The sequence below is a fragment of the Sorex araneus genome, chromosome 9 (genome assembly GCF_027595985.1).
Source record: "Sorex araneus isolate mSorAra2 chromosome 9, mSorAra2.pri, whole genome shotgun sequence".
Taxonomy (NCBI): Eukaryota; Metazoa; Chordata; class Mammalia; order Eulipotyphla; family Soricidae; genus Sorex; species Sorex araneus.
The window spans coordinates 20,723,906-20,742,110 of NC_073310.1; the positions used below are offsets into that span (position 1 = coordinate 20,723,906).

The 18,205-nt window shown below is 42.6% G+C and overlaps 1 gene segment (V, D, J or C); it reads left to right on the forward strand.

The window, feature by feature from the left end:
• Positions 1 to 13,274: 13,274 nt before the first annotated feature.
• On the forward strand, positions 13,275 to 17,807 carry LOC129407140 (Ig lambda-2 chain V region-like; the record flags this gene model as incomplete). The annotated part of the segment is given in 3 exon segments: positions 13,275 to 13,320; positions 13,420 to 13,728; positions 17,542 to 17,807. Coding segments are annotated over 3 exon segments (621 nt in total), but the record flags the coding sequence as incomplete, so codon positions are not given.
• Positions 17,808 to 18,205: the final 398 nt, after the last annotated feature.

Consider the following 18,205-nt stretch of genomic DNA (forward strand, 5'->3'; position numbering starts at 1 on the left):
CCACTCCAGCTTTTTTAAGGGGGTTGTTTGCTTGGAGGATTGTTTTCCATCCTTTGACTTTGAGTCTATGTTTACTCTGTTTGTTCAGGTGTGTTTCTTGCAGGCAACAGAATGTTGGGTTTAACTTCCGGATCCATTTAGCCACTCTGTGTCTCTTGATAGGTGCATTTAGGCCATTGACATTGAGAGAGATTATTGTGATGTGGTTTTGTGTCATCTTTCTGTGGGATTTGTTGTTCTTATGGGGCTCCTCCTTGTCTTACAGTAGCCCCTTTAGACCTTCTTTCAAGATTGGTTTTGAGTCTATGAAGTTCCTGAGCTGTTGTTTATCCGAGAAATAGTGTATGGTTCCTTCGAGTTTGATTGAGAGTTTAGCCGGATAAAGTATTCTTGGTGAGGCATTCATTTCGTTGAGTTTTTTCACTATGTCCCACCATTGTCTTCGGGCTCGGAGGGTTTCTTCTGACAGATCGGCCGTAAATCTGAGGGGTGCTCCTTTGTATGTGATTTCCTTCCTTGACCTTGCTGCTTGCAGAATTGTGTCTCTATCCATGGTATCCGTCATTCTGACTATGATATGCCTTGGGGTCTTTTTATTCGGGTCTCTTTTTGCTGGTACTCTTCGGACTCCTTGTATCTGGATGCCTGCCTTCTCCAGCTCTGGGAATTTCTTAGCAATGATATCTTTGACTGTGTTTTTTTCATTGGGGTTGCTTCCCTGCGGTTCTGGTACTCCAATGATTCTTATGTCGTTCCTCTTGAAGTCATCCCCCAGGGCTCTGATTCGCTCTATAGCCATTTTGAGGTCTTTGGCCATGATTTATTGTTGTCTATAAGCTTTCTGCAGCTCATCTTCCAGCTCACTAATTCTGTCTTCGGCTGTAGTCATTCTACTGTTGAGGGCATCTAGTGAGATTTTTATTTCATCTACCGATTCCTTTATTTGTGAGACTTCTGTTCGAAGGTTTGAAATTTCTGCTCTCATTTCTGCTCTCATTTCTTCCTGGATTTTCTTGGTAGACCGTTCCAGCGCTTCATTCATCTCCTCCCTTAATTTATTGGATGTCTGTTCCATATTTGCTTGGAGTAGGTCGACTCTCCTCCAGATTTCCTCTCTGAATTGTTTATCTGAGAGGTCGTAGATGTGAGAAAACCTGTTGAGGTTTCTGGTATCTTTTCTTCGCCCTCTCTTTGCGGAGGGGATTTTCGCTGCTTCTTCATATTGTCACGGAAGTATAGAGTTGGAACCTTGTAGTTATTTATTCCTCTTCCTTTTTGTGGAAAGAAGGGGCTCCGATTGTGCTAAACTTCTCTTATTCACTGATAGCTTTTATACTGTCAGCCTAAGCTAATGGCTATTTTGCGTAAGTGTTTGAGATAGAAAAAGTGAATTTTCAAAGAAATACACAGTACCGATTGAGCTGAGGTAGGAAAGAATAACTGCGGCCGCATTAGTGGCCACCGCTCTGAAAGCAGGCCACACCCACTTTGAGACCACGCCCACTGAGACACAGGCCACGCTCCCAGTGTCTTCCTGTAGATGGGGGGGACGGGAGGGCATGGCCGAGGGATGGTCCTCGTACCTGAAGGACGTGCGCAGTTACAAGCTGGTTCGGGAGACGGGGTGCGCAGGGCGGGCGGGGAGTGGCTTCAGAAACTCGGGGGACGCAGACGGCAGCAGGAAGGGGGCGCGGGAGGGCGTGGCCGAGGGATGGTCCTGATTTGTTTTTCTTTTGAGTAGGCCACAGTAGAGCTTGTTCAGTTCCCACCAAATTCTAAATTTATCTCCATCAGCTTAAACTCCACCTGCCTCCACTGGGGATCACAGGATAAATTATAAGTCACCATCGTGGATAAGCTCCATGCTAACATACACAGGATAAATTGTAAGTCACCATCCTGGATAAGCTCCATGCTAACATACACATAGATGGATATGAGTACCCATCTATCAATGCTTTGCTTTAAGAACTGAAAACCAAACACAATTCAGATATAAATTCTAAACAGAATTGGACTGGAGAAGCATTCATAAGTGACATAAGTAATCACCCATACGGCAAAGTATTTATATTATTCTACACGTTTGGGGAGAACAATTAACACAGAATAATAATACTGCTTAGATCCTCTGCTCAAAAGGGCTAAGAAAAGTAGGTAACAAGAAGGAAGGAGTGCTGATTCATGAAGACTCCTTCTTCTCAAAACTCCTCTATACAGTTCCTTCCTGGGAAATCATGAAGCTAAAGTTAGCTACTTTGGGACCTAACAACTCCAGATCCGAGAAAAATTTCTAAGCTAGAAAAAAGACAAGCAATAGTGAACACTAGAGGAGGCACTAGAGGGGTCAGTGTGCCATGCCCTCAGAGCAATATCTGCAATGAAATATAGCCCCAGACCTTGGAGCTCTCTTCTGTATGGCACTGACTTGGAACAACTCAGAAACACTGTCATGGTGACACTGCTGAGTGACCCTCAGGAACTTATTTGCATGACAGCCCCACCTGCACCGGGGAAAGCTTGTATAAGAAGAGCTTGGAGTCTGGTCCTGAGCTGAGGGGGTCTGACAAAGCACAGCCTTGGGTTGTCTACACCATGGCCTGGGCTCCTCTCCTGCTCACATTTCTGGCTCACTGCACAGGTCAGGGAACTCTCTGGGTTGGTGGGGGATAAAAGCAAAGGATACTTTGCTTCTTTATATCATCTCATCTTAAGCCCTTGATCTCACATCTGTTTTCAGGGATCACTTCTCAGAATGTGGTGATTCAAGAATCCTCACTGTCCACAAATCTTGGGGCCACAGTTACAGTCACCTGTGGCTCCAGCACTGGGACTGTCACCACCAGTAATGATGCTCGTTGGATTCAACAGAAGCCCTACCAGAAGCCCTGGGTTATAATAGGTGGTACCAGTAATAAGAATCCAGAAGTTCCTGCCTGATTCTCTGGCTCCCTGATTGGAAACAAGGCAGTTCTCACTATCACTGGAGTCATGGCTGAGGATGAGGCAGAGTATTTCTGTGCTCTGTCATTCAGCGACCATTTCCACAGTGATAGATGGTATTGGGAAAGTGAGACATAAACCTGAGCTAAGCTTCATCTTTTGCTGCTGAGTAGAGCAGGTCCTCTAATGAAGTCACCCAGCTCAAGATCTTCTCTATTTTATTGATGAAAAATCGCATCAACTCTTCCTGCAAATTTTCAAATAAACAAAGTTATTCCAGGGTTTGATGAACTTCTTCACTTTTATACTGGTGTCCTAGGACTGCCTTTATATTAACTTAGGATTTACTCTATTTAGGCTTTTTTGGTACACAAGCTAAACACGGGAAATTTTTCAAGGAAGAACATGTTGTGCTATTACGGTAAAGTCGATTATATTTTCTAAGAAGCAACATCATAATGTTCATTCTCAATGGGGGTAAGGAGGGAAACAATAGCTTATGTATTTATAGCTTCTATTTTCATTTTATATAATATATGTGTTGCTATAAATTCATATGCATAAAAATAGAACATAAATCATATATGCAACATTTGAAAATTAATTAAAATTATATCCTGTAGCCACAAATTTTCAGAAAAGTATTGAAAAAGTTTTAGAATTGAAGGAAACTCTGTTCTGAAATATTTTCAAAACTTGTTTATATGAGGAAGTAACCAGGGGACATCGATGCTTTTGATGTTTTGGTCTTAGGGCATGGGGAGTATTGTATTTTGACAGGGGAGTTGTGTGGCCACACCTTACATGATCATGCTTACATGATATTGCTGGATCTGCACTCAGGAATTATTCATGACAGGCACAGGGGACCATATGGGATGCCAGGGATAGAACCTGGGTCAGGTGCATTCAAGGCAAGGGCCTTACCCACTGTACTGTCCCTCCAGCCCCATAACACTTTTAAAGTGTAATTGGCCTGCAGCAAATCCAGATTATACAAGCCCCAGAAAATCTAAATCTCTCTGGTCTGAATTAGAAATGCCACCAGGTTCTTCTTCTAAGGGACTAACATAGCTCCCAACCATCCCAGGCTTGCCCCTCCCAGCAGAGCTAGTCCTTCATTGAAGACACAATTGGCGTTGGGCATGTATGCTAAAGGGCCCAGGTTTTCAGCAACCAATACATCAATAACACTTCCCTCAGGGCCAGAAGAACATGGAAGAGGCCCCAGAGGTCAATTATGGGGTCAGTGTGTCCTTGAAAGTCATTCTATGAGTGGATTCCTCTCTTCTTTCTCCTTGTCCTCCTCTTTCTTACTAACTGACCAGGTTTGTGATTTCAGTGACCAGAGTTTGTAGGTTTTCTCTGACTTTAATCTTCATTCCTGACATGCTTCTGTTTCCATTTCAGGATCCAATTCTCAGGCTGTGGTGAATCAGCCTTCACTGACCGTGAACACAGAAGAGACAGTCATTTCACATGTGGTGTCAGCATTGGAGCTGTCACTGCGGGTCAGTGTCCATGCTAGTTTCAATAGAAGACTGGTCAAGCTCCCAAGACACTAATTTATGACACATTGAAAACAGTGCTGGACTCTGGCTTATTCTCTGTCTCTCCTTGAGAACTAAGCTTCCCTCACCCTCTCTGGGACCCAGAAAGAGAAGTGATGCAGGAGCAGGGAAAGCTTGTCTCTGTGTTATCTACATGGTTCTAGATTCTTCAATATTTGTAAGAATAAAATATTATTTAAAAAGTGATGCTCAAAGTTAGAAAACAAAAATAGGTCTTGGATATTAACAAGGAGAGAAAGAAATTTTCCAACAGTGGAGATCCTTAGTATAGAAGTAAGTTAGATATGGCTCCTTTGTGAGTGTGTGTGTGTGTGTGTGTGTGTGTGTGTGTGTGTTTATGTGTGTGGTCGGTGGGAGGGGGTTATAGAAAAACTGGTTCAGTCTTTGTGCTTTCTGCCAAGTGACAGGCTTTTTGTGAGTATTTAGGGATCTTACACTGTCAGCTGCTTGATTTAAGTCTTTTGGGCAATCTACCTTACCATTTAAGATAGGTATTGCCCATTTTCTCTCAGTGCCTAATGAGACTAATGCGATTCAGAGACAAGCACTGGACTAGCTCTGTTACTGACTGGATTCCATGGGATATCAAAGGACCGCATGGCTGCCCACCAACAAGATGGTCAGACTTCTTCGACAAAACTCTGAATGAATGATTTGAGGCTCTTCCTGTTCCTGGAGCGAGCAGATATCATTGGGCTACACTAACACACGACAAAGACAAATGGAATTGTCACTGGCGCCCACTCGAGCAAATTGAGGATCAATGGGATGACAAGTGATACAGTAATACAAGTCTAATGAGCCTAAGATCTGAGGTGGAAGGTGGAACTTTTGTCTTGGGAAATTTCAAACGTTCCTCCCTAAAAAGGTAAAGTCAAGATGTGAGAGGAGGTTTAACATTTGGAATGAAGACAGCTAAAAACAGACTGCTAATGAGAAACTGAGGCTTCCTCTTTCACTCGCTGCACAAAGAAAAAAATTCTGACTGCAGTCAGGAAATGGAGCATCAAATTACTCAAGGTACTTCCTGCTTATGGGGATCAGTAGGGGTCCAGTGCAGTGAAGGTGTCTTAGGAAGAAGGATGTGAGGAGGTCTTCAATAACATGTCTCAGTCCCTTGCATCTGTGGTTACACATTAGTCACCTTCTGTAGTCTAGTGGTCTCAAGCATAGAGGAAACAAATTGGACAATAATGTTATATGGCCAGATCCTGTTGTAGTCAGTAGCCCACCATGGATTCAAGAAAGCAGGACCTAAGAGAACCAAGACTAGTTATGTTTCATGGAAGTCATGCCTGAGAAGCATGTTCCCAGAATTTGGGGGCCTTTCGGTGAGTTGAAGATTGGTCTGTATTTGTCTAGATTTGTACACAAAGAAGGAAAACACCTTTCTAAGCATAGCACACTAATGATGGGCTGATGTGACTTCATCTTTAGGCAATGGGGAAAATATTTCGAGGTCAAAATCCAATTATTCCCAATATAATGGAGAGCTTTAGACTTTTTTTTAAATTCATGATATTGGAATGTAGCCGTACAAACATGGGAGGGAAAGCTGAGATAATCATTTTCAAATAGAATGTCCATTTCATGTGGCATCAACAAATATGACTTAAAATATTATGAATGAGAGAAAAATTTTGTAAGGTGTACAAGAGGTAAGCGCCAAAGGGTTTTTAAAAAATTTATTTTAAGTCTCAGTCATATAATGATTAAACTCCGATCCCTTCACCAGTACACATGTTCCACCACCAAGAACCCCAATATACCCCTCTTCCTCCCACCCTCCACCTAAGTAGCTAATGATTTTCATTTTATTCTTTCTATACTTTGAATGCATTCAATATTTCAATAGAGAACTCACTATTATTGTCTGGAATTTTCCCCCAACAATCAGGCCTGCTGAAAAGGCATCATTTAATAATTTCTTTTCATTGCTGAGAATGAAGACTCTATGAGTTTTGGATTTCTGATATTTTAGCTCAGTTCACAGTCTAGATGCATTTCTGTAGAAACCTCTCTGGGTGCCAAAATGGGTTAGAAGACCTCTCAGATCATAGTCTTTAGGAGCATAGGGTTTGTTTCTCACTCGGCAGTTCCAGATCTTATCTGGGCAGAGGGCATGCCGGTAATGCCCCCCTCCTATGATTGCCTACGAGCAATGTCACTGCAAAACTCATACCTCCGGGTTGGGAGTCTTAGGAGCTTTTGCCACATGGATGTTGCCGCCGCCGCCACCATATTCCACGTAGTAAAACAGGGTTGAGAGGAAAAATCCCTCCCTGCGTGGCACAGGGTTGTAGCACAGCTCACAGCCTAGATGCATTTCTGTAAGGAGCCGCTCTGGGTGACAAAATGGGTTAGAAGACCTCTTGGATCATAGACTTTAGGTGCAGAGGGTTAGATTCACACTCGGCAGCTCTGGATCTTAAGCACCAAAGATATTTAATGTGGGTAAATAATGAAAGACCTTAAGAAAATCTTGCTTAATGCTAGTCTCCCCTTGAATGCCTCAGACTCAGTGGTTGAGGTTATTTCACATCTCCAATTCCAGGGGTTTGGTAGCAGCATCCTCAAGCACTTTAGGTGGGAATGGGATGCTCAGCCAGAGGACATACAGGATGCAAAAAACTTCAAGTTCCCTTTTACCTACAATAGATTTTGTTTTGTTTCCATTTAAGAACTGAGAACTAAATAGCACTCAGTTGTAAAGGCACAGGTAGAGGTGAAGCATTATAGCTGACATCATCAATTACCCATATGACAAACGTATCTACACTAGTCCATGAGATTCTCATGGAATCAATTGCATCAATTAACAGGAAAGAATCCTAGACCTCAGAGCCTCTGCTCAACAGAGTTGTCTAAGGAAAGTGGAGAAAGATAAAGAAGAAGAATAGTGCTGATGCATGCAGATTCACCTTTCATAAAACTTATCCATCCAGTTCCTGCCTGAACAATCAAAGATACTGAATTTAGATTGCTGGAAAACTAAAACTTCCACATCTGAGGAAAGAAGATGGAAACTAGAAAAAAGACAAGCAATAGGGAATCATTGGACACTAGAGAGGGCAGTGTACCATATTCTGAGAGTAAGATCTGGAGTGAGATGCAGCCCCAGACCCTAGGGCCCTCTAGTACATGTCACTGACTTGGAACAACTCAGAAACTCTGCCATGGTCATACTGCTGATTGACCCTGAGGAACTCCTTCTCATGAAAAACCCACCTCCACAGAGGGAAGCAGGTAGACGGAGAGATTGGAGGCTGGTCCTGAGCTGAGGGGGTCAGACAAATCACAGCATTCTAGCTATAGAGCTAGAACTATTTGTGGCTTGATGAGGTTCAGTTGGGGAGCTGGACCAACTCCATGCCAGAGAGGGCCTAGTGTATGTGGGGGCTGCTGAGCCTTCAGGCAAAAAGAAGATTCTGCTTGTCCCTCTTCTGAGAAGACACTGAAGATTCAGCTTCTTGTTCTTCTCATTCCTTTCAAGACTATTGCGGTGTTAGTCTGTTTCTAGACCAGGGAGTGTGGGATGTGACTGGGGGCTGCCATGTTACAGCAGAAAGAGGAATCTTCCACCCCATCACAATTTTTAGCCCATAGACCAGTCCCACCTGGGAAGATTCAGTTGCTTGTCATTGTTTTTCTGAGATTTCATTTTGCCCATCATTTGTAGCACATTTCTGTGTTCCGTCAGTTTGTTTAGAATTGCTATGTGTTGACTTGGATTACTGTATCCTATTGGCTGGCTTTTTTAGGCTTTATGTGGAATTTGTAGACTGGGGGGCTAGACTAAGGATATTTACTCACAATGTTGAGATTGCCTTTTATACGGACACTCCTGACCATGTCTTCATTATAGGTCTAGTGTCAATGAAGGAATGATATCAAAGCAGTAGAGAGGTCTCTATTGGAGAGTAGCATAAATTCTGAGCTGAGGGATGAGAGTGAGCTCTTCAGCCTCCCTCTCCTTAGGCAGTTCTATGGTCCATGCTTTCCCAGACACTTCAAGTTATCAATAGTCACTCATCTTTGGTCTGCTTATGATCTGAAGGCTCTTCTGCCCAGGACTTTTTAGAGGGTTCAGACAGTATAAGATCTAGGAAACACACATGTAAGATATCAGTCAGCAGCATACTCATGAGCAATCACAATGGAAATATAGTGAAGAGATTCTTGAAGTCTACAGCTATCATATTTTTTGGGCTTTTGAGGGGAGAGCAGAGCATCATACCAGGTTATTCTCAGGGGTTACTCTTGGCATTGCTCTGGGGACCACATGGGGTTCTGGCAATATAATTCAGGTTGGCCACATCTAAGGCAAATCTCAGACCCACTGTACTATTGCTCCATCCCCTATCACATTATTTAAGTCTTTTAGAAGTGGAATTTACTCTAGTATTCTAGATCAATGTTTTGCAACCTTTTTAACACCCTTGAACTAGCACCTCTGCTGCAAGCAGAACTATGACCTGTCAGTACTGTCCATTTACAGCCATGATGGTAGAATGGTGGATTCAACCTTTCCTTACCTGTGGAGAGGTCCATTGAGTGGTGGTTAAATAATGCTGTTCTAGAACTTAAAGGACAGGAATCACTGTGGATGAATATTGTCCCACTAATGAGTAGGGGCATGGATACAACTGTGATCTGCATAACAAAAGACTTGATGCAGAGATGAGCTTTTCTTATGAGTAGGCAACAGTAGAGTTTGTTCAGTTCCCACCAAATTCTAAATCCATCTCTACAAGCTTGAACACCACCTGCCTCCACCGAGGATCGCAGGATAAATTGTCAGCCACCACCCTGGATAAATTCCATGCTAACAAACATACAAATATATTTTAAAGCTTCAGGTACCTCCTAAAGCAGGGATTTATGGAGATGTCCCCTTTAGTATTGAATCATTGGCTATTTGCTGGTGGTTTGGTTTCCACCATTATTGAAGAACCTCGGTTTCCACTCTAGCACTGTGCCATGGAGTCTGCTCCCGGGTAACTCTTTTCTCTATAGAAATAAAGTCTCTAATTATATAACTGACTGTGATTCAAGATGCAACTTACCTCCTTGCAAATCAAGATAACGTAGGGACACATCAATCACATTATTTACGCTTACTGTGAATATTTCAATGTCTTCCACAGGTCTCTCTCTATGGGCCATTGCTCCTCCAAACATCTTGTCACTTTACAGAACTGAAATTTCACTTCGTTAATAAATACATTGAGATATGGAAAGAAAACATGTAGCATCTTTACTCATCTACTACTTTTCTGCTGAAGGCTTCATAATGATTGTTTTCATTACATTTTGATTATAAAGCTTAAGCAATGGGTTAAGTAATGTGATCATCCTCTCCCTGTTGAATAGATTGCAGTGGCATATATTGAGGATATTTCAATTCTGAAATTTTCTCTAGACAGACTAGTTGACCATGTCAGCTCCAGCTGCTTCTTATCTACTGCGTTTATGACACTCACAGCCACTCTGTTTAATGCTATCAATAATAAAAGCAACTTAAAAGATAGCCAGAGTAGTTTTCAATATACTCACACTTGCTTGAATCATATCAACCTTGTCAAGGATCACATAATATCAAGAAATCCGGGCCTCTTCCTGATTTCTCCCAGAATTACCATCAATCTCAACTTTGTTTTAGCAACCCTGTAGCACTGTCTTCCTGTTGTTCATCGATTTTCTAGAGCAGGCACCAGTAACATCTCCATTGTGAGACTTATTGTTACTGTTTTTGGCATATTGAATCTGCCACGAGTAGCTTGCCAGGCTCTGCTGTGCGAGTGGTATACTCTCTGTAACTTGCTGGGTTCTCTGAGAGGGATGGAGCAATTGAACCTGGGTCAGCCGTAAAAGGCAAATGCCCTACCCAGTGTGGTATCACTCCAGTCCAAGCAATCCTGTATTAATACTAAAATCATGATCTTGGTAAAGACTGACTATGCAAAGAAGACATGTGGCACATGTGAAAGCATGTTTTCTCCATTGTGCCTGTGCACACAAGTTTGTGCCTCCCCACTTTAACATGCTTAGACATCACTTCCTTCTCACTTGCAAAAAATTTTCCCAGTATCATTCAGAAGAACAATTAAAAATAGTCTCCTGGTTAATTAGTATAACTAAAAACAAAATATTTTCATTTCATATATGCTTGAAACAATATTTTTAATGTTGGAGATACATTAAATGATGAATTAAATGACAAATGATGAATAACAAAGGGGAATTTTGTGTCCTGCACAGGAGGACCTATGAACAACTTTCTTATCTAACAGCATATTGTGTGAAAAAACATGGGCTCATTTATGACCACGAATTAAACAAGGAAGCTTAAAGAGTTCAAGTGGAGCATCAAGATTTGCCTGAGGTCCTAGGAAACCACAAAATGGGTGATATGTCATGCTTCTAAGGAGAAATGTTGTGAACTAGATAGTGGGGAGCAGGAAGTATGATACTATCACAAAGTCCTGTACTGGTATGTCTGAGCCTTTCTATATATTAGGGGTACATTCCATATCCAATGTGACTAGGGATAAGCATAGTTGAGAGCAGCCACTTGAAACTGCCTGATGGTCTCTGCTGAGGTCTGAAAATCCACGATATTAAGGTGCATGGATAATGACACAGGAAACTTGAAGAGATACTCTATGACGTCCACCAAGCCAAGCAACACTATCCAGTATAGTGTTTTTGTTTCTTCTTCAAATAGAAGTAAACCAAGTGCAGGGGTTTGCAGCAGCCCATTCTCAATCACTTAAGGTGGGGATAGGATGCTCAAACAGGACATACAGGATGCAATGGATATGAATACCTATCTGTTAACAGGAGATTTTGTTATAGTTTAGTTTGCTTTGATTTAAAAACTGAAAACTGAACACTATTCAGATATAAATTCTAACCAGATTTGGACTGGTGAATCATACAAACAGGACATAAGTAATTACCCATAGGGCAAGATATCTATATTATTCTCCACGTTTGAGGAGAACGTGCTTCAATTTTTCTTTTAATTTTTAAAATTTTATTGAATTACCATGAGATAGTTACGAGCTTTCATGTTTGGGTTACAATCTCACAATGATCAAAAACCCATCCCTCCACCAGTGCACATTCCCCACCACCAATATCCCGGGTATAACCCCCCTTTCCCAACCTCCCCCTGCCTCCATGGCAGACAATATTCCCCATAATCTCTCTATACTTTTGGGCATTATGGCTTGCAACACAGACAGAGAGGTCATCATGTTTGGTCCATTATTTGTGGAAGTCGATGTGGAGGTCTCGTTCTCTTCAGCAGGGAGAACCCTTCGTAGGGTGCAGCCGAAAGAACAGAAGCAGAGCACGGAGGAGGGAGAAAAGGCATTTATTCTATGGCAGTTACAGTATTTATACCTCCCTGTTGGGAGGAGGTGGTACCAGGACCCCCAACAGAAATGCAGGGTGTGGCACGGGATTTAGCTAGTAATAAACAAATGCTGATAGGATAAAATCAGTAAGATTAGGAGTGGCAACCTTTGCTAGGTGTGGCATGGGGTTAGCTAGTGATTAAACAAATAGTGACAGGATAAGATCAGTAAGGTAAAATGGCTCCCTACAATTATTTACTTTTGGCATGCATCTCCCATCCCAACTGGTTTCTCCAGCCATCATTTTCGTGGTGATCCCTTCTCTATTCCATCTGCCTTCTCCCCTCTGCTTATGAAGCAGTCTTCCAGCCATAGGGCAATCCACCTGGCCCTTGTATGTACTGTCCTTGGGTGTCAGCCTGATGTGATGTTATTTTATACTCCACAAGTGAGTGCAGTCCTTCTTTGTCCGTCCTTCTCTTTCTGACTCATTTCACTTAGCAAGATACTCTCCATGTCTATCCATAAATAAGAAAATTTTATGACTTCATCTCTCCTAACAGCTGCATAGTATTCCTTAGTGTAGATGTACCAAAGTTTCTTTAGCCAGTCATCTGTTTCAGGGCACTCGGGTTGTTTCCATATTTTGGCTATTATGAACAGTGCTGCAATGAATATATAGGTAGATGTCATTTCTACTGTACTTTTTTTGCATCCTCGGGATATAATCCCAGAAGTGGTATTGCGGGGTCATATGGAAGCTCAATTTCTAGTTTTTGAAGGACTGTCCATATTGTTTTCCAGAAAGGTTGGACCAGTCAGAATTCCCACCAACAGTGAAGGAGCGTCCCTTATCCCCAAAATCCACGCCAGCACTGTTAGCTTTGAATATGCTTCAATTAGCTCAGAAGAATCCTTGAGCTTAGATACTCTGCTCAAAAGAGAAAAGAATAGGGGAAAAGGAGAAGGAAGAAGTGCTGATTTATGAAGACTCCTTCTTCTCAAAACTCCTCCTTTCCTTTCTGGAAAATCACAGACACTGAAGTTAGTTACTTTGGGACCTAACAACTCCAGATTTGAGAAAAAAAGGTTTGAAGCTAGAAAAGAGACAAGCAAAGGTGAATCTTCTCATCAGTGGACACTAGAGGGGGCAGTGTGCCATGTACTTAGAGCAAGCTCTGCAATGAGATGCAGCCCCAGGCCCTGGGGCCAGAGTGCATGTCACTGACTTGGAGCAACTCAGAAACTCTGCCATGGTCACACTGCTGAGTGACCCTCAGGAACTCATTTGCATGACAGCCCCACCTTCACAGGGGGAAGCAGGTATAAGGAGAACTTGGAGGTTGGTCCTGAACTGAGGGAGTCTGACACATTACAGCATTGGGTTGTCTCCACCATGGCCTGGGCTCCTCTCCTGCTCACATTTCTGGCTCACTGCACAGGTCAGGGGACTCTCTGGGTTGGTGGGAGAAATTAGCAAAGGATGCTCTGCTTCTTTATATCATTTCATCTTAAGCCCTTGGTCTTATATCTGTTTACAGGGGTCACTTCTCAGAATGTGGTGATTCAAGAATCGTCATTGTCCACGAATCCTGGGGGTACAGTGACATTCACCTGTGGCTCCAGCACTGGGGCTGTCACCACCAATAATTATGCTCGTTGGATTCAACAGAAGCCCTACCAGAAGCCCTGGTGTCTAATAGGTGGAACCAGTCATAAGAATCCAGATGTTCCTGCCCGATTCTCTGGCTCCCTGCTTGGAAACAAGGCAGTGCTCACCATCACTGGAGCCAAGGAAGAGGACGAGGCTGAGTATTTCTGTGCTCTGTGGTTCAGCAACCATTTCCACAGTGACAGATGCAAGTGGGGAAGTGAGACATAAACCTGAGCTAAGCTTCATCTTTTGCTGCTGAGTAGAGCAGGTCCTCTCATGAAGTCACCCAGCTCAAGATCTTCTCTATTTTGTTGGTGGAAAATGGCAACAACACTTCAATGCTAATTTTCAAATAAACAAAATTGTTCCAGGGCTTGATGAACTCCTTCACTTTTATACTGTTGTCCTATGACCTACCTTCACATTCAGTTAGGATTTACTCTATTGGGTTATTTTTTCTTACACAAGCTAAGCACAGTAAATTTTCTAGGCATGAACAAATTTATGCTATTACTGCAAAGTCAATTACATTTTGTCAAAAGAAGCCTCATAATGTCCATTCTCACTAGGGGTAATGAGGGAAACAATAGTTTATGCATTTATAACATATATTTTCATTTTATACAATATAAGTATTTGTATTGCTATAAATTCATATGCATAAAATATAATACAAATCATATATGCAATATTTGAAAATTAATTCAAATTATATCCTTTAGCCACTATTTTCCAGAAAAGTATTAAAAAATTTTTATGAAATAATGGAATTTCTATTCTGAAAAATTTTCAAAACTTGTTAATATGATGAAGTAACCAGGGGCCATCATTGCTTTTGATGTTTTGGATTTGGGGCTGGGGACTGTTGTATTTTTAGGGGGGGTGTGTGTGGACATACTTCAAATGATCATGCTTCAGTGATGGCCCTGGATCTGCACTCAGGAATTAATCCTGACAGGTGCATGAGACCATATAGGATGCCAGGGATAGAACCTGGGTCAGGGGCATTCAAGGCAAGGGACTTACCCACTGAACTGTCCCTCCAGCCCCATGACACTATTGAAGTGAACAAGGCCTGCAGGAAATCCAGATTTATGAGCCCCAGAAAATCTAAATCTCTCTGGTCTGAACTAGATGTGCCAACAGGTACTTCCTCCTAGGGGACTAACACAGCCCCCAACCATCCCAGGCTTGCCCCTCCCAGCAGAGCTAGTCCTTAATTGAAGACACAGTTGGGGTTGGACATGTATGCTAAAGGGCCCAGGTTTTCAGCAAGCACACCCAACAATAACACTTCCCTCAGGGCCAGAGGAACATGAAAGAGGCCCTAGAGGTCAACTATGGGGTCAGTGTGTCCTTGAAAGTCATACTATGAGTAAACTCCTCTCTTCTTTCTTCTTGTTCTCTTCTTTACTCCCTGGCCAGGTTTGTGGATATTTCTTTTTTTTTTTTTGATGATTTTTAAAAAATTATTAATTTTTTTAATTGAATCACTGTGAAATACAGTTACAAAGTTTTCATATTTGATCCACCACCAAACCCCCACATACCTCCCTCCCACTCCCCCTCTGCCAAAGGTTTTAATCGATTTGTTCAAGCAGACACCAGTAAGTCTCTCATTGAGAGACTTATTGTTACTGTTTTTGGCATATCCAATATGCACAGGTAGCTTGCCAGGCTCTGCCGTGTGGGCTCCGTACTCTCAGTAGCTTGCCAGGCTCTCTGATAAGGGCAGAGAAATCAAACATGGGTCGGCCATTTGAAAGGCGAAAGCCCTACCACTGTGCTATCGCTCCAGCAAAAAGGTTTTAATGTGCGTAAATAATTAAAGATCTTAAGAAAACCTTGCTTAGTGCTAGTCTGCCCTAGAATGCATCAGACCCAGTAATTGAGGTTACTTAACCCCTCCAATTCCAGGGGTTCTGTAGGAGCATCCTTAAGCACTTTAAATAGGGGTGGGTGGGATGCTCAGCCAGAGGAAATACAGGATGCAAAGGATTTCAAGTTCCCTTTTATCTACAACAGAGTTTGTTTTGTTTTCATTTAAGAACTGAGAACTTGGTCCCCAGTGCCATCTTACCACATTCAGCATTGAAGAAACCCGGTGGGCACCACAACACTGGAGATTTCTCCAGGCCCCATACCAAGCCAATATCTCTGGGCTGCCCCAGATGGAGCAGGTTCAGTCTCCCTGCCTTCTCCAGATGGAATCCCAGCAACCATGAGCTTCTATAAGCATGTCTCCAGTATGTGGCTATCAGAACTATTCCTCTGACCTTTCCTGATACGCAATGTGAGCAATGAAAAATAAATTATCTAGCATCTGCCCCTGGCCAAAACTAGAGAGAGAGCAGTGACATGTAGGGCCTCACAGCATGAGGGATGGAACCGGCTCCTCTCCCCACCCTGGCGAGGCCCTAAACAGCGATGATCCCAGAGGCACACAGACCAATCTTGGAACCCAGTGGCTTTGGGCAGAAATGCATCTGGACTGAGCATTAAACTACTGCTCAGTATTCAACATGGTGCCACCGTGGGTGGGAAAGTGTTTTTCCCTCCCGTCATTTCTCCCTGGCAGTGTGGTGGCCACCAGCTTTTCAGAGCCTATTGGAGAGCCAGGTAAGAGACTGAAGTGACGTTTCACATGAAGCCTCTCCAGATGGGAGGTGGAATAGGCCCTTCTTCCTGCCCTGATGAGGCCCCGAGTTGCTGCCCACAAAAGGTTCCTGGCTCCTAATCAGACATGATCCCAGAGGCACACAAACCAATCTTGGAACCCAGAGGCTTTTGGCAGAAATCCCTCAGACTTATTACTAAAATATCAGATCCAAAAGCACGCAGCTGCGAAGAGGTGTGACATGATATGCTTTTTATAATTAGCAATAGAAAACAAATTATCTAATGATTCCTTTTTGTCAGGTCTGATTGTTGAGGAAAAATCCAAATAATAATTGTGGGTCTTTTGTCGAAATATTGAATGTGATTAAAGTGGAGAGAGAGTAAAATCATCTGCCACATAAACAGGGGGAAGGGTGGGACAAGGGATATATCTGGATTCTTGGTGATAGAAAATGTGCACTGGTGAAGGAATGGGTCTTGATCATTGTATGACTAAGACTTAAACTGAAAATCTTTGTAACTATTCTCACAGTAATTCAATAAAAAACAAAAGAAAATAAAAAAACTGAGAACTAAATAGCACTCAGCTTTAAAAGGCACTGGTAGAGGTAAAGTATTACATGTGATATCATCAATTACCCATATGGCAAAGTATCCACATTAATCCATGAGTTTCTCAGGAACTTGCAGCTATTAACAGAGAAGAATCCTAGACCTCAGAGCCTCTGCTCAACAGAGTTGTCTAAGGAAAGTGGAGGAGGATAAAGAAGAATAGTGCTGATGCGTGCAGATTCCCCTTTCACAAAACTCATTCAACCAGTTTATGGCTGGGGAATCACGGGGACTGAATTTAGATTGTTGGAGACTTAAGACCTTCAGATCTGAGCAAAGAAATTGGAAACTAGAAAAAAAAAAAGACAAGCAATAATGAATCTTCTCATCAGTGGACACTGGGGGGGGGGGCAGTGTGCCATATTCTGAGAGCAAGTTCTGCAATGAGCTGCAGCTCCAGACCCTAGGGCCCTCTAGTACATGTCACTGACATGGAGCAACTTAGAAACTGTGCCATAGTCACACTGCTGAGTGACCCTCAGGAACTCATTTGCATGACAGCCCCACTTCCATGGGGCAAGCAGGTATAAGGAGAGCTTGGAGGCTGGTAATGAGCTGAGGGGTCTGGCTAGTCACAGCATTGGGTTGTCTCCACCATGGCCTGGGCTCCTCTCCTGCTCACATTTCTGGCTCACTGCACAGGTCAGGGGGACTCTCTGGGTTGGTGGGAGAAAATGGCAAAGGACACTCTGCTGCACTTTTACATCATTGTCTCATCTTAAACCCTTGGTCTTATATCTGTTTTCAGGGGTCACTTCTCAGAATGTGGTGATTCAAGAATCCTCACTAGCCACAACTCCTGGAGGCACAGTTACACTCACCTGTGGCTCCAGTACTGGGGCTGTCACCACCAGTAATTATGCTTATTGGATTCAACAGAAGCCCTACCAGAAGCCCTTGGGTCTAATAGGTGATACCAGTAATAGGCATCCAGATGTACCTGCCCGATTCTCTGGCTCCCTGCTTGGAAACAAGGCAGTCCTCACCATCACTGGAGCCAAGGAAGAGGATGAGGCTGAGTATTTCTGTGCTCTGTGGTTCAGAAACCATTTCCACAGTGACAGATGGAAGTGGGGAAGTGAGACATAAACCTGGGTCTAAGCTTTATCTTTTGCTGCTCAGTACAGCATGTCCTTAATGAAGTAATCTATTTCAAAGTTTTCTCTGTATTGTTGATGAAAAATAACAACTATTCCTGCAAACTTTCAAATAAATTTATTCCAGGTCATGATCAATTTCTTCACTTAAATACTGGTTTCCTAGTTCCTGAATTCTCATTAAGTTAGGATTTACTCTATTTCTTTTTTTTTGGTCTACAAGCTGATTACAGGGTCTTGAATTTTCCAGGCATGCACAGGTAATATTATTGGGGTAAAGTCAATTATATTTTCTCCATATGCAGCATCACTAACAATGTTCATTCTCATTAAGAGTAAGGAATA